Below are 16,180 nucleotides of genomic sequence, written 5' to 3' on the forward strand. Positions count from 1 at the left end.
AGCATAATTCCAGACTTCCCACAAGGCATGACATCAAAGCACAAGTTACTACTTGTGTAACGATAGATCTGTAAGAGACGTTGTGCAGCTCCGTGTCCATCGCTGGCATCGTAAGCGCCGAGATGACATCACAGACTTTCTGCGCCAGGAACGCAGAGCCATTCAAGAAACTGACCACTGATGTCATGAAACTAGGGCCCTGAAAGGGATGTCCTTAACTCTAGAAATCAGTTCGCAGAACGGGGAGGATGGAAGGGGCGGAAAGGAATCTATCACTAACTAATGTCTCTTACAGATATATTGTTACACAAGTAGTAACTTGTGCACCTGAAAGAGACCCATTAGTGATAGATTCCTTACCTTAGAATAGATACCCCAGCAATACCAACCCGAGTGGAGGGTCTGCGAACAATATCACACCAGAAAGTCACGGAGAACAGAACGGACAAAGAAGCCGTCTCTCCAGACATGGCTGTCAAGGCAATAATGCTTGGTAAAAGTATGCAGCGAGGACCATGTAGCTGCCAGACAGATGTCCTGCAAGGGGACTCTGCGTCCCAGAGAAGCAGTGGCTGCTGTTGCCCGGGTAGAATGGGCACGCAGCCCCACAGGAGGCTCCTTCTTAGCCAATGAGTAACAGGCTTTGATGCAGACAACAATCCACTGAGAGATGGTCCGTTTGTGCACGGCCGACTTTTTTTGGCGCCCAAGTAGCCAATAAAGACCTGATCATCCACCCGGAACTGTTGATTGCACTTCAACTAGAACGAGAGCGCATGTTTTGGGTCCAGACAGTGGGACCTCTCTTCCTCTTTTGAAGGATGCTGAGGCAGAAAGAAGGTGGGCAAAGGGATGGTCTGCCCGATGTGGAAGGGCGTGACAACCTTTGGCAAGAAAGATGGACGGGTCCTTAAAACCACCTTGTCCGGATGAGCAGAAAGGAAAGGAGGCTTAGAGTAAAGAGCCTGGAGCTCACTCCCTCTTCTGCCAGAGATGATCGCAACCAGGACAGCAGTCTTTAAGGTGAGAAGACGTAAAGGACAGTTGCGAAGCGGCTCAAAGGGAGCGCACATCAAATAAGTCAACACAAGATTCAGGTCCCACTGAGGCATTATAAAGAGGACCGGAAGGAACGTGTGTATAATGCCCTTCCAGAAACGACTAACCGGATACTTGAAAAGAGAATGCTGATCTGGAAGCCGTAAAAAGGCAGAAATGGCCGAGAAATAGCCCTTGATAGTGCCCAGAGCACAGCCCTGCAGGGCCAGAGAAAGGAGGAACAGAAGAACTTAAGAAAGAGGGGCAGAAAGGGGATCGACTGCCTTTGCTGTGCACCATGCCACAAATTTGTTCCACCTGCAGGCGTAAACCGTTTAAGTAGAGGAACGCCTGGCAGCCAAAATGACATCACAGACTTCGGAGGAATATCGAAAGCCGCCAACTGACGCCGCTGGACAGGTTCGGGTAGAGGACCGTCCCCAGCGGCTGCGACAACAGATCCTCCCGAAGAGGCAGTCGCATTGGAGGAATCGATAGCCATGTAGAGTAGCTCATAATACCAGTATCTTCGTGTCCAATCCGGAGCCACAAGGATGACTTGGGCCCACTCGCACCAAATCTTCTTCAGCACTCTGGGCTGAAGTGGTATAGGCGGAAAGGCATACAATAGACTGCAACTCCACTTGTGACAAAAAGCGTGGCCTAGCTAGTGCCACCATGGAAATTCCAATGCGCATAACTGATGACAACTCGCGTTCCTTTCGGTGGTGAATAGATCTAACCAAGGCTCTCCCCACTGCTGAAAGAGACCTTGCACAACGTCAGAGTTCAGACGCCATTTGTGATCCAACAAGCACCCGTGGCTGAGTTTGTCCGCCCTGGCGTTCAGAGAACCTGCCAGGTGTTGAACCATCAAGGTGATGCCTTTATGTTCCAGCCATGTCCAGAGGCGTAGAGCCTCCTGACATAGGGTCCAGGACCCCACCTCGCCCTGTTTATTGCAATCCCACATGGTGGTGTTGTCCGTGAACACCTGCACTACACTTCAGGAATGTCTTCAGTGCAAGTTGGATCACCCGAAGCCCCAAAAGGTTGATATGGAGCCAGGACTCTGTAGGAGACCAGAGGCCTCTGATCTCCGCCTCTGCCAAGTGGCCTCCCCATCCCAGGAGGGACGCATCTGTCACCACTGTGTGCTCCAGTTGGGGAAGGGAGAGGGATCTGCCATTGACCAATCGCAATGCGTGAGCCACCATTGCAATTGCTGTGCAGTGCCCTCAGATATCCTGACATGACTGGACAGGTTGCCCTGATGCTGCGCCCACTGGAACTTCAGGTCCCACTGCAGAGCCCGCATATGCCATCTGGCATACTGCACTAGCAGGATGCAGGAAGCCATCAGGCCCAGGAGCCGGAGGGTCATCCTGACTGAAACCCGGGATAGAGGTTGAAAGATCGGAATCATAGCCTGAATATCCCGGACTCGCTGCTCAGGAGGATAGACCCAAAACTACGTCGAATCCAGAACCGCTTCAATGAAGGGGAGCTTCAGAGAGGGACTCAGGTGAGACTTCAGCACATTGATGGAAAACCCCAGCAAATGCAGGAGGTCGGCCGTAGTCTAAAGGTGGGCGACAAATGCTTGGGGCGAGTCCTCCTTCAACAACCAGTCATTGAGGTAGGGGAAGACTGACAACCCTGACCGGTCAGGTGAGCTGCAACCACCGCCATCACTTTCATGAACACCTGAGGTGCGCTGGTAAGGCTGAAGGAGAGCACGGCAAATTGAAAATGCTCCTGGCCTATCGTGAACCGCAGGTAACACCAGTGGGCCGCCAGGACGGGGATGTGAAAATATGAGTCCTGCAAATCCAACGCTACCATCCAGTCTCCAGGGTCGAGGGGAGCCAAGACCTGAGCCAGAGTAAACATCTTGAACTTCTTCCGAAGGAAGCTATTGACATTCCTGAGGTCCAAGATGAGGCGCAAGTCCCCCTTGTCTTTTTTGAGCACCAGAAAGTAGTGAGAATAACAACCACGTCCTACTTCTGGCCCAGGAACGCGTTTGATGGCCCCCTTGGCCAAGAGGGCCATAACTTCCTGTTGAAGGAGTATGAAGTGATACCTCGACATGCGGTGGAACGGAGGTGGGATGGCTGGTGGGGTAGACTCAAAGGGAGGGAGTAACCCCTCCGGACGAGTTGCAGGACCCACTTGTCGGAAGAGACAGAATGGCAATGGGGAAGGTGATGCCGAATTCTGCCAGCCACTGGTGTGGGGTGCGACCCAAAGCACAGACTAGGAAGTCTTCGAGGTGGACATCGTGGGGCGGAGGTGGACTGACCCTCACGCCGGCCCCCCGGAGCCACCACGCCCATGCTGCCACAAAACCAATCAAAAGTAGACGTGGTCGGGCGCGTGGCGGAAAGGCCCAAGGACTTGGCTGTAGCACGAGAGTCCTTAAAACGCTCAAGCGCACTATCGGCCTTCTCACCAAACAGGCGTGTGCCATCAAAGGGTATGTCCATGAGCGAGCTCTGGATGTCCAGGGAGAGCCCGGTAGATCTCAACCAGGCATGGCGATGAAGCGCCACAGTGGTGGAAATTTCCCTACCGAGGGAGTCCGCGGTGACTAAGCCACAACGAATGGCGAACTTAGCCGCGTCCCTACCCTCAGCTACAGACTGCGACAGCACAGCCTGGACGACCTCCGGGCACTGAGGTAACACCTGAGCAACGGTATCCCACACTGCGTGGGCGGGGGAAGAGGCAAACCCCGGATCAGAGGAGACGTCAGGACTCCTCCAAGTCTTCAGCTCAGTCCTGCTCAGAGTCACACTGACGAGCCAGAGGCTCCTCGGACCCCTCCCAGTCGTCCTCTTCCTCCAGCGTATGTGGCACAGTAGGCGGCGGTAGAGTAGGGATCGGGGAAGGAACAGGCGGCGCCTTAGAACGGCACCGAGAACGGCGGCAGCTGGGGCCGAACTGGCACCGTGTCAGAAATTCGGATCCCAGGTGGAGACAAAACTGTCCAGGAACCGGGGCATAGGCGAAACCAACGACATCCACTGCCGTGCCTCAGGAGGAGACGAGGGTGGCGCTGGGGCCGGAGCCGGCAGCGTGGGACCTCTTGGCGACGTGGCCGGAGCCAGCAGCGATAGATCCTGCAGCGCCGGGGACAGAGCCGCTGGCGGCGTCAGAGCTGGATCCGTCGGAGGAGTCGACGGACCAGCAGGATCCTAACACGGGACCGCGGGCCCAAAGGCGCACCGGCGCGATCCCGGGGCCTAAACAGGGGTCCATGGCAGCAAGAAACTCTTGCAACTGTGCAGGAGTCGCCGACACACCCGGGTAAGGCGGGTAGGCCGCTGGACTCCCAGGCTCCGAAGTAGCTGCAGGACCGGAACCCCTGTCCTCCTCGTCCGCATCCAAGGACTAACGGGGGGACGTCGGAGAGCGACAACGCTTCTACTTTTTTTGTGTCGTCTCTTACCCGAATCCGAGAGTGAAGACTTGGAGCTCGAGGACCGGTGATGGTGGCCCCGCGAGCATCCCCAAGAACGGGCCCTGGACTTCAAACGGTGCTGGGACGAGTGCCGAACTTCAAGCAACTTCCGGCGGCGCTCCCACAAGGCTTTCGGGCCATGGCCCGACAGTCCAGACAGGACTGGAAGTCGTGGTCGTGCTCCAGGCAGTAGAGACAGACGTCGTGGGGGTCCGCCACAGACATATTGCGACGGCAGGCCCCGCGACCTTAAAACCAGGCATGCCTACTTGCACCAGAGAAGACCAACAAGAGACAAAAAGTCCCAAAAAGATAGTAAAAAAGTGACTAAGGTACGTGCTCAAACTGGATCTGCGCTTACTGGCACGGAAAAAGAAAGAACTGACGTCAGCGCTCATGGGTGGCACCTAAGTAGTCTCTGTGACGCCATCTTGGCGCTTACGACGCCAGCGATGGATGCGGAGCCGCACAACGTCACGTACTGATGCGCAGAGGTACTGCTAGCAAAACTTTCCGGATCCAGTCGGACGCCTGGGGATGTTCGAAGGTAAGGAATCTATCACTAACGTGTCTCTTTCAGATGTGTGCTCTGAGATGACTGCTACGCCTAACATTGGGTTTTCTCCCAAGCAGCCTAACCTAGGAAGATTATTCTTAAGCCTCCAGGTCCACAGGACCCAAAGAAGGAGTGGCACCCTTAGGAGAGGTCATCTTTGCTTTACCAACCACTGGACACATCCCTGCCAATTGTGTGGAACTACACACTGAGAAAAATACGTTCAACCTGTATGTATGTATGTGGTATTCATATAGTGTGAACCTACACAACAGGCAGGAGAGCACTGTACAGGCACCTAGGCAAAGATGTTGTGAATGAATGATCGTCGGAGAAGCTTTGTTTTGGGAGTCTAAGTGGACTTTAATTTGTTGTGACATACTGTTCTTTAAAAAGACATGTCTTCATCTATTTCCTAAATTGTAGCATGTTTGGGCAGTCCAGATTGATTCAGGGAAATCATTTAAGATACTGGGTGCAGTAGTGGACAAGCCTGCTGCCTTTTTTATCTTTTTTTGTAATTCCTCGTCTCAAGTCTGATCGTGCCCAGACAGTAGGTGTTGAAGAGGCTTGGCTGAAACTCTACTAAGACCTGAAAACCATATCCTTGTATAGAATTGTGCCAAACAACGCTTATCAGACTGCAGTTCTATAAATTCAGAGCCTAATCACTTGGTACTGCTTCTGAAACCCATTGTCTATCTTCAAGAAGGTAGCAACAAGATGCTTTTGTCTAAAGATTTTTCACTAAAAGGTGCTGAATGTTCCAGGAACTACAGCTAAAATCATTATATTGGTATAGAAAGTGTTTTGTCACATACTTTCAAGCATGTAGGTCTGATCCCTTGTTCATGGACAGGAACTGGCTCCACACACCTAAGAAATGACCAACGACTCATCAGGTGCAAATATTCTTAGATAGGTGATGCCAACTGAGTTCGAGACAGCCACAGATAACTGCTCTGTTTAAACCAGGCCTTGCCAAAGAGTAGCTCGTGAGCTACTAGTAGCTCTGTAACTACCCCTAATTAGCTCTCCTGTGTTCAGTCCACGCAGCCTACTAAATTAGAAGCTTTTGCTTGATAGAATTAATATTTTGTATACAAAAATGTAAAAGTGTGTATTTGAGACAAAATGTAAACTTGTCTGATGGTCAGCATTAAAATTCTATTAGTAGCTTGGAATGATTTTCATTGAACCTAAGTAGCTCTTACTACAGAAGAGGTTGGAGACCCCTGGTTTAAACAATATACTATGTACATAAACCATACAGACAAACGAGAGAGGGAAACCCTTTTTTTTTTAATTGTTCAACCATAATTACAATTTATGGGTGGGTGTGGCAGCAACACACAAAATCAAAAATGAAAAGTCAGTTTCTGATTATCAGAAGCTTACAAAAACTGGGTAGTAGCAGTAAGTAATGCTCAAGCGATTGGCAGAAAGCAGTGTTTGCAGCCCTCACCCCTTAATATTGTTTTGTGCAGTTCTCGCGGACTATGATTAGAGAAAGGAGTTACTAACCAATGCAAAAAGTGGGAACGACATCTACGATTAAGAAATTATTCCTCGTGCCAGTAACATAAGTATGTAAAGCACTGTAAAAGTTCAACTCACCAACACATTTCTCAGCTACTTCTTCTAAGAATGCATCAGACAATTTTGGATTCCAGTCCCTGGTATGGATTTGTAAAATGTGCTTTCTTGCCTGATGAAAAAAAAACAATTATCTTTAACAATGTTAGAAATAGTTTTAATGCACATTTTACTAAGACACATGGTATTCAACATGGTTTTTCCATCACCTTTGGCATTTGGTCCCAAGCAATGCATAGGGCTAATAGGTAAAACATACACTGTTAACACGGTAATAACAAGGCAAGGGCATGTCACCTTTTATGCAGTATAGCATGCAAACACATCTTTCCAATCACTGCAAAGTCATAAAAAATTCTACCACCAGTTGTATGGCCAATGGCCTGTTATAGGATAGAATGTTACCTAGAGAGGTCATTCTTGTCCATTCATCCTCCTTTACTTTTTATCAGTTGCCAATTGTATTTTTTTTCTTTAAATCGGTTTATTAACTTTTCCAAAGCACTACACAAACATTGATCATACTGGTTCCAACCATTACATAGTGTTCAACAGTTAAGCAGTATTTTAAGGGGACAGTACAGCTTGATCCAACAAGTTGACAAATTATTGTTAAGTGGAAAAATGCTGAGAGCAAGGTGTGGCATATTACATACAAGGCTGCACACAAAGATTACCCTTTTTAGGTCTCGTAGAGAGACCTTTTCCTATCCATCCACTTTTTTATGAGTAGGATTCTCAACAGTTCACGTGAAATCACGTGACCACAAGCTCCTTCGTGCACGAGCTTGCATTTCCCCACAGGCTTCCCCCAGCCAGCAGCATTTCTCCTGCACTCGGCCCACCCCCTCCCTCTCCATATGGTGCGCTCTGCCTCAGGCCAGCATCTCTCCTCCCATATCGTCACCCTTCCTCCCAGTCCCCACAAGCAGGCAGCAGCTTCAAAGAGATCTGCTCCCCCCCCCCCATCAATCACCCTCCCACGCCAGCAGCTCTTCCCGCTCCGCCCCCTGCTGCACGGCCATGCCACCCTTCTACTTCCCCAGCTAAAGGCTTCCGCTGCCGCCCCCCCCCCCCGCCGTCACTTATTCACTGCCGCAGCTTGTCCCTACTCCCCCCGCCACACAGGGGGCCGATCAGCAGTTTGGGCTCTCTGACAAAACGGTTTGTTTTCCTCTTTTGCTCCGTGCACGCCTGACTGGAGCTGTGTATTTTGTATTCTTCCCTATCTTTTTGATTGCTTATTCGCGGTCCTCCTCACAGCATTCGTCTTCCAGTTTCCTCGCTTTTCAATGTTACTTAATCCCTTATCAACCCATCTTCTACCTGTGGCCAGTATGGCTGCTGCAAAACCTGGTGCAACCAAGCCCCGCCCACTCCGTTTGTGGTTTAAAAAAAAGAAAATACAGCCGTAGTTACGCAGATTTAAATAGAGCGGGCATTACAAACGGGTTAGAGCCGTTTCAGTGAGCCCGGTACCACTGCATCTGCTGCTGTATTGCTAGCATGCCTCCCCACTCCCTCCCTTATTTGATCTATTCCTTTGCTTCTCATTGAGAAGAAACATCCATGGCAGGAGCTTGTGCGTTTATTCAACCAATGTTCCTCCCCTCGCCCTAGTTTATCCTTGTCGGAGGGGAGGACAGCAAATCACTTCACCATCTTTAATTTTCCTGATGTTTTTTAAATGCGCCCTTTGGGACGCGGGGCACATGATTTATTTAATTAAAACGTATTTGCCTGGCTCCCCTCGCCCTAGCTTAACTGTAGCACAACCTTGGAGGAGGGGAAATGGGAGGCTATTAACTTGTGGTTGTTGCCTGGCATATTCAAGCAGGTCAATTGTTTGAATACCACATACGTAATCACACTTCTCTCTCGTATTTGTGTTTCTCCCGCACACAATCCCCTTCCTCCCGCTATTCCTTGCCTTTCCCCCAACTTGCTGTTTCCCTCCCCCTTCTGCTGCCCGTCCTTTTCCCAAATAGCCTTCCATCGTTTCTTACTGTCCTCCCAACTCGTTAGAAAAACATTGGCAGTGCTTTTAGAACATTTATTTTGCAGCTTTATATAGTGCAAATTTGATCCGAATATATTGGACCACTGCACGTGCTCACCAGTTATTTGCACATGGTCCCTCCCTTTCACCAAATGCTTGAGATGAGTTTATAGCAGGCTGATTTCAATCTTCACACTCCTGTCATTATCAGTTCTCCTCACCCTCCCATTGTTTACAATTCTAATCCACTCTCCCATCGTTGTTTTAAGTTCTCACACCTACCCTGCCATGGTTTCCATCCACCCCCTCCCGTGGGAGAGCCAGCTTGACCCCAATAGCTAGAGAACGAGCATCGCTATCTAACACGCTACTTCCCAACCACATACATTTATTAAAATAGTGTAGCTGCAGATCTTCACCAGTAGTTGATTTTTACACCTTGAGCTGTTAGCATCTGTCTAGCGCTCACTGGCAGAGCAAAACAGTCTCAACAGGGCACAGCACTGCTTCTCCAACTGAAATAACATCATAGAAAGGTATCCAAAATGTAAGCAGAAGTCAAGACATGAGTAATAAAAAGGGCTCCATCTCCTTTCGCAAATACAAGTATGTATTGCTCCAAAAAGGCCACAAACAGGCGGGGAGGAATCTGTTACAGTCACCTGAAAAGGTAACTGGATATTTTTTTTTTTTAACCTATGCTTTCCGGGCACGTTCATTTATCATTTTTGTAATATAACAGACAGTGCACACAATTGTTAAAACAGAGTCTTGCTGCCCCGCTATTGCCTTTCGTGGCGCTGTAAGAATAGATCTCATCATCCCAAGGGCTCTCACTAAAGTATAATTCAGTTGCTATTTACACTGGGTATTGGCAGCTTTCAATACACATTCATTCTATCCTCCTATCAAAGTGCGCAAACTGTCAGTCTGGGTTACCTCCACACCCCCATTTCTAGTGGAGAAGTTGCATTTAGTGGGTAAAATACCGTCACTCCGCATTTTTTACTCCGCATTCCTTTACTCCTCATTCCATGATAACGCAGGTACCTTTACTCCGCATTTTTTTTACAACGCATGCCTTTATATATTATATGCTTTTATCACGCATGCTTTTACAACGAAAATCGTTGTAAAAGCATGATTGGTAAAAGTATATGTTTTAAGGTAAGTTGTAAGGTAAGTATATGGTTTTTGTTTGGGGTTTTGGAGTATATGTTTTTTGGATTCAGGGGTATTTTAAGGGTGGGTTTGGGTTATGGGGTGCAGGGGTATTTAAGGGTTAAGGGGTACAGGGGTATTTTTAGGGTTCAGGGGTAGGTTTGCGTTTTGGGGTACAGGGGTATTTTTAGGGTTCAGGGGTTGTTTTGGGTTTTGGGGTACAGGGGTATTTTTAGGGTTCAGGGCTGGGTTTGGGTTATGGGGTACAGGGGTATTTTTAGGGTTCAGGGGTTGTTTTGGGTTTTGAGGTACAGGGGTATTTTTAGGGTTCAGGGCTGAGTTTGGGTTAAGGGGTACAGGGGTATTTTTAGGGTTCAGGGGTTTTGGGTTTTGGGGTACAGGGGTATTTTAGGGTTCAGGGCTGGGTTTGGGTTATGGGGTACAGGGGTATTTTTAGGGTTCAGGGGTTGTTTTGGGTTTTGGGGTACAGGGGTATTTTTAGGGTTCAGGGGTAGGTTTGTGTTTTGGGGTACAGGGGTATTTTTAGGGTTCAGGGGTGGTTTTGGGGTACAGGGGTATTTTTAGTGTTCAGGGCTGGGTTTGGTTTATGGGGTACAGGGGTATTTTTAGGGTTCAGGGGTTGTTTTGGGTTTTGGGGTACAGGGGTATTTTTAGGGTTCAGGGGTTGTTTTGGGTTTTGGGGTACAGGGGTATTTTTAGGGTTATGGGGTTGTTTTGGGTTTTGGGGTACAGGGGTATTTTTAGGGTTATGGGGTTGTTTTGGGTTTTGGGGTACAGGGGTATTTTTAGGGTTCAGGGGTAGGTTTAGGTTTTGGGGTACAGGGGTATTTTTAGGGTCAGGATGGGTTAGTGATGGGGTGATGGGGTATTTAAAGGGACTAGGGTGGGATTCGTTTTTATGGTGTATAGGGTAATAATTAATAAAAATTAAATATATCTATATTTATATACATATACATATATATATATACGTGTGTAGTATTAATATAGATCTAAATATAATGTAATTTCAAAGAAATAATGTTTCATTTTAATTAAATATATATATATATATATATATATATATATATATATATATATATATATATATATATATATATCACAAATCTTCCTTCTTTCAAAGTGAAGCGAGGGACTCAGCGGGGCTCATGAAGCCCTTTATTTAGAAAAGCAAACGGCATGACCGGTTTCGGCATGGAGCCTTTTTCAAATGCCTCAGTTCGCTAGTTCTTCCCATCTTGTGTTTATAGGACTCCTCCTACCCAGTGAAGGAGGGCCCAGATGCAGCTCATTACGTGCTGATGCCTCCACAGCCTCTGCCACGGACTGCCGATCCCATCATGCACCTTGCTGGCATTCTGTGAGCTGCAGTGGGAAATATCTTTGCAAAATTCCTGGGCAACAAATGTCCTTAAGTCCCCAACTTCCCAGTCTCCTTGTGCTTGCGTCCTCAATGCCAGGGGTACATGGACAGTGCACGTTCACCCCCCGAGAAGTCTCGGAACATCAGATGGCAGCAGTATTTGAAGATCACACGCAAGGAGGCAGGCTGTGCAGATCCGATACCTCGGTGAAAGTTTGTGTCAGTTTCCTGACGTTTTTCCTGCAAACAACACAGCCACTTGTAGGAAGGGTCCCCCAATGCGCGCTACAGGATGCACGCCAAATATGCCACAAATCTTCCTTCTTTCAAAGTGAAGCGAGGGACTCAGCGGGGCTCATGAAGACCTTTATTTAGAAAAGCAAACGGCATGACCGGTTTCGGAATGGAGCCTTTTTCAAATGCCTCAGTTCGGGTATTTTTAGGGTCAGGATGGGTTAGTGTTTAAGGGTGATGGGGTATTTAAAGGGACTAGGGTGGGATTCGTTTTAGGGTGTATAGGGTAATAATTAATAAAAATTAAATATATCTATATTTATATACATATACATATATATATATATATGTGTGTGTGTGTAATATTACTATAGATCTAAATATAATGTAATTTTAAAGAAAAAATATTTCATTTTAATTAAAAATATATATGTGTGTATATATATATATATATATATATATATATATATATATATATATTTATTTTTTAAATAATGTACTTTTACAAAGTATATGACTTCACCACACATGCATTTGCGTTGTAATTGCATGCGTAGTAAAGTCATAGGCGTTGTAAAAATTTGCGGAATTATGGCTTGAGGAGTAATGGTTTTTGCGGACTAAAAAATGCGGAGTGATGGTATGCGGGATTTTTGTTTGCGGAATGGAATCATATTCCATTTAGTGAGATCGAGCAATTGTCTAGTCTTAAACTCCTCACTCACCTTCACCCCTCACACACCTTCACCCACCCTCACTAACCCCCTCACCCACCCTCACTCACCCCCTCACCCAGCCTCTCACACCCTCACCCAGCCTCTCACACCCTCACCCACCCTCACTCACACCCTCACCCACCCTCACTCACACCCTCACCCACCCTCACAGCACCTCACCCACCTTGACACCCCCTCACCCTCACACCCTCAACCGCTCATCCTCACACACCCTCACAACCCTCATCCCTCACACCCTCACTCACCATTACACCCCCTCACACACCATCACACCCCCTCACACACCATCACACCCCCTCACACATCCTCACTCACCCACACACCCTCACCCACACACCCTCACCCACACACCCTCACCCACACACCCTCACCCACACACCCTCACCCACACACCCTCACACACCCTCACTCACACACCCTCACTCACACACCCTCACTCACACACCCTCACTCACACATCCTCACACCCTCACTCACCCTCACACACCCTCACCCACCTTAACACCCCCTCACCATCACACACCCTCACATCCTCACACCCTCACTCACCCTCACACCCCCTCTCACATCCTCACACACCCTTACCCTCACACCCTCACCCCCCTCACCCTCATACCCCCTCACCCACACACACCCTTACCCTCACACCCTCACCCCCCTCACCCTCATACCCCCTCACCCACACACACCCTTACCCTCACACACCCTCAAACACCCTCACTCACCCTCACACCCTCGCCCTCACACCCCCTCACCCTCTCACCCTCCCAACCCTCTCACCCTCCCAACCCTCTCACCCTCCCAACCCTCTCACCCTCACACACCATCACACCCCATCACACCCTCGCCCTCACTGACCCTTACTCACTCACCCTCATCAGCATAGCATAACAAAACATAGCATGGCATAACAAAAAAGCATAGGATACACAACCTCACAACCCTCTCACCCTCTCACCCTCTCACCCTCACACACTCACCCTCACTCACTCACCCTCACTCACCCACCCACCATCACCCCCCCACCCTCACTCCCCCAACCTCACTCACCCACCCTCACTCACCCTCACTCACCCTCACTCACCCACCCACCCTCACCAGCATAGCATAATAAAACATAGCATAGCATAACAAAACAAAGCATAGGATAGGAAAACATAGCATAGCATAACAAAGCATAGCATAACAAAACACAACAAAACATACCATAGCATAACAAAACATAGCATAACAAAACGAAGCAAAACAAAACATAGAATAGTATAACTAAGCATAGCATTGCAAAACAAAACATAGCAAAACACAACAAAGCATAGCATAACAAAGCATAGCATAACAAAGCATAGCATAACAAAGCATAGCATAACAAAGCATAGCATAACAAAGCATAGCATAACAAAGCATAGCATAACAAAGCATAGCATAACAAAGCATAGCATAACAAAGCATAGCATAACAAAGCATAGCATAACAAAACATATAACAAAACATATAACAAAACATATAACAAAACATAGCAAAACAAAACATATAACAAAACATATAACAAAACATAGCAAAACAAAACATAGCAAAACAAAACATAGCAAAACAAAACATAGCAAAACAAAACATAGCAAAACAAAACATAGCAAAACAAAACATAGCAAAACAAAACATAGCAAAACAAAACAGCAAAACAAAACATAGCAAAACACAACATAGCAAAACACAACATAGCAAAACACAACATAGCAAAACACAACATAGCAAAACACAACATAGCAAAACACAACAAACCATAGCATAAATAACAAAACATAGCATAGCATAGCAAAACACAACAAAGCATAGCATAACAAAACACAACACAGCATAGCATAACAAAACACAACACAGCATAGCATAACAAAACAAAGCTTAGCGTAGCATAACAAAACATAGCATAACAAAACATAGAATAACAAAGCCTAGCATAACAAAAGAAAGCATACCAAAACAAAGCATACCAAAACAAAGCATACCAAAACAAAGCATACCAAAACAAAGCATAGCATAACAAAACATCTCATAACAAGGCATAGCCTAGCAAAACACAACAAGACATAGCATAGCATAACAAAACACAACAAAACATAGCATGGCTTAACAAAACATAACAAAACATATAATAGCATAGCAAAACACAGCATAGCATACCAAACACAGCAAAACATAGCATAACAAATCATAGCATAGCAAAACAAGCATAGCATAATAAAACACAACAAAACATAGCATAACAAAGCATAGCAGAGCAAAACATAGCATAGCATAACATAGCAAAACATAGCATAGCAAAACATAGCATAGCATAGCAAAACATAGCACAGCATAGCAAAACATAGCATAGCATAGCAAAACATAGCACAGCATAGCAAAACATAGCATAGCATAACAAAACAGCATAGCATAGCATAACAAAACATAGGATACCAAAACAAAACATAGCATAGCATACAGCATCACTCAGCACCACCACAGAATCACTCTGTGGCACCACAACATCACTGAGCTCCACCACAGCATCAATCTGTGCAACCATTCAACAACAACTGGTTCAAATATGTTATCTCAATGTTTCAAGCTTTATTACAAATATAAGAAAAATATGTTAATATTTGACATATGTTCTTGGATTTTCGTCACAATAAAATACACTGAACATAATCTTCACAAATGTTATTTACAAAGGTTTAAGCTATTGCCATTATAAATTACAATAACTTTTATTTAAGTATTAATTATTTAAAAAAAATATAAACCATTGTTATTTGTAATATCAATACATGTAAGTCACGTAAATACAACACATATTGCATTACAAATGCTATAGGCGTCACATTTGCGAAAGTTATAACTATTGGCATGGTAAATGACAAAGCTATTAATTTCGCTATTTTCAAAAACAAAACCTAAATAAAAAATGTGTCATTTACAATACCAATAGCTCAAACTTTCCTAATACGAGACCTATTGCATTGCAAATGCTTGTTTATGTTAAGTGTCATTCCTATGCTATCAAAGAACGGATTCAAGAAAGGACAGAAATTGGACCAACCCTGAGAAAATCTAGACTTTACTCACATACTGCCCGTAATCTGGAACGGATTATTTTGCCCAGTCTTCATTATCATGGTTTGAATACATTGGGTGGTTGGACTAAAGACTCATGCAAACTGCAAACTCATAAAAAAGACAAGCGTTGGCAAAGCCAAGAGGTCTGGCCTTTGGAAGCTAGTGCAATGGTTACTTTTTTATTGCAAGCATTTGCCACAAAAATGTAAATAAGAAAAGAAACAAATGAAAGCATGCAGGTGAATTAACGCAGAGGCTGTATGCGTGACATAAAAAAATTAAATTTAAGAATTAATTACCTATTGCATCGAATTCAATAAAGCAGTTTGGATGCTTCCTAGCAGGCAGCAACAGACAAGGAGGTACTTTTAGCTTTAATGTACAGTACAGGAAAATATGTGTTTTATTGACGAAAAGAGGGGGTACTACTGGCTTTGAATGAGTATAACCGTAAACTAAAATAAGCAGTTTAAACACATCAGAAATGCACAAAAAAAGAAACACTGGCAAAGCTAAAAGTTATCTACGCTAAAAGGTTGCACTATTGGATTTCCAAATGCTTCACGCCAATCTTATGCGTCAATACGCATGTCTGGCCAGCAATCTTAAATGTGTCCCTTCCAAGATGACCGTTAATGTATTGTGATGCACGTGTGATAGATACGTGCATGCCCACATTTGGTGCGTGGGAACCATTTTTAATTGACAGTTTTAACAGCAGATGGGAAGCGGGGCAGAACATCGGGGGGGTGGGGGGAATGCAAAAAGAGAAGAGCATTGCGAGAGGACAAAAGACAAAAAGGGATGAGAGCAAGTAAATTTGCTCGTCATGGAGTGTTCAAGACTAATAGAACAAGCACAGGCAAAGCCAACAGTTCTGACTTTAATGTGCTATGGCATCCAAACAAGCATG

The 16,180-nt window shown here is 46.0% G+C and overlaps 1 protein-coding gene across 3 annotated transcripts in view; it reads right to left on the reverse strand.

Annotated features, from left to right (window-relative positions):
* The window catches only part of ATAD2B (ATPase family AAA domain containing 2B), a 945,800-nt gene that overhangs the window by 561,139 nt on the left and 368,481 nt on the right, over nucleotides 1-16,180 (reverse strand). For all 3 annotated transcript variants that reach the window (XM_086926259.1, XM_086926261.1, XM_086926260.1), the window contains exon 15: nucleotides 6,678-6,768. In XM_086926259.1, the coding sequence (XP_086782385.1) occupies nucleotides 6,678-6,768 (91 nt within the window). The remainder of the gene's footprint in view (nucleotides 1-6,677; nucleotides 6,769-16,180) is intronic.

This window comes from Lissotriton vulgaris, chromosome 6 (genome assembly GCF_964263255.1).
Source record: "Lissotriton vulgaris chromosome 6, aLisVul1.2, whole genome shotgun sequence".
Classification (NCBI taxonomy): domain Eukaryota; kingdom Metazoa; phylum Chordata; class Amphibia; order Caudata; family Salamandridae; genus Lissotriton; species Lissotriton vulgaris.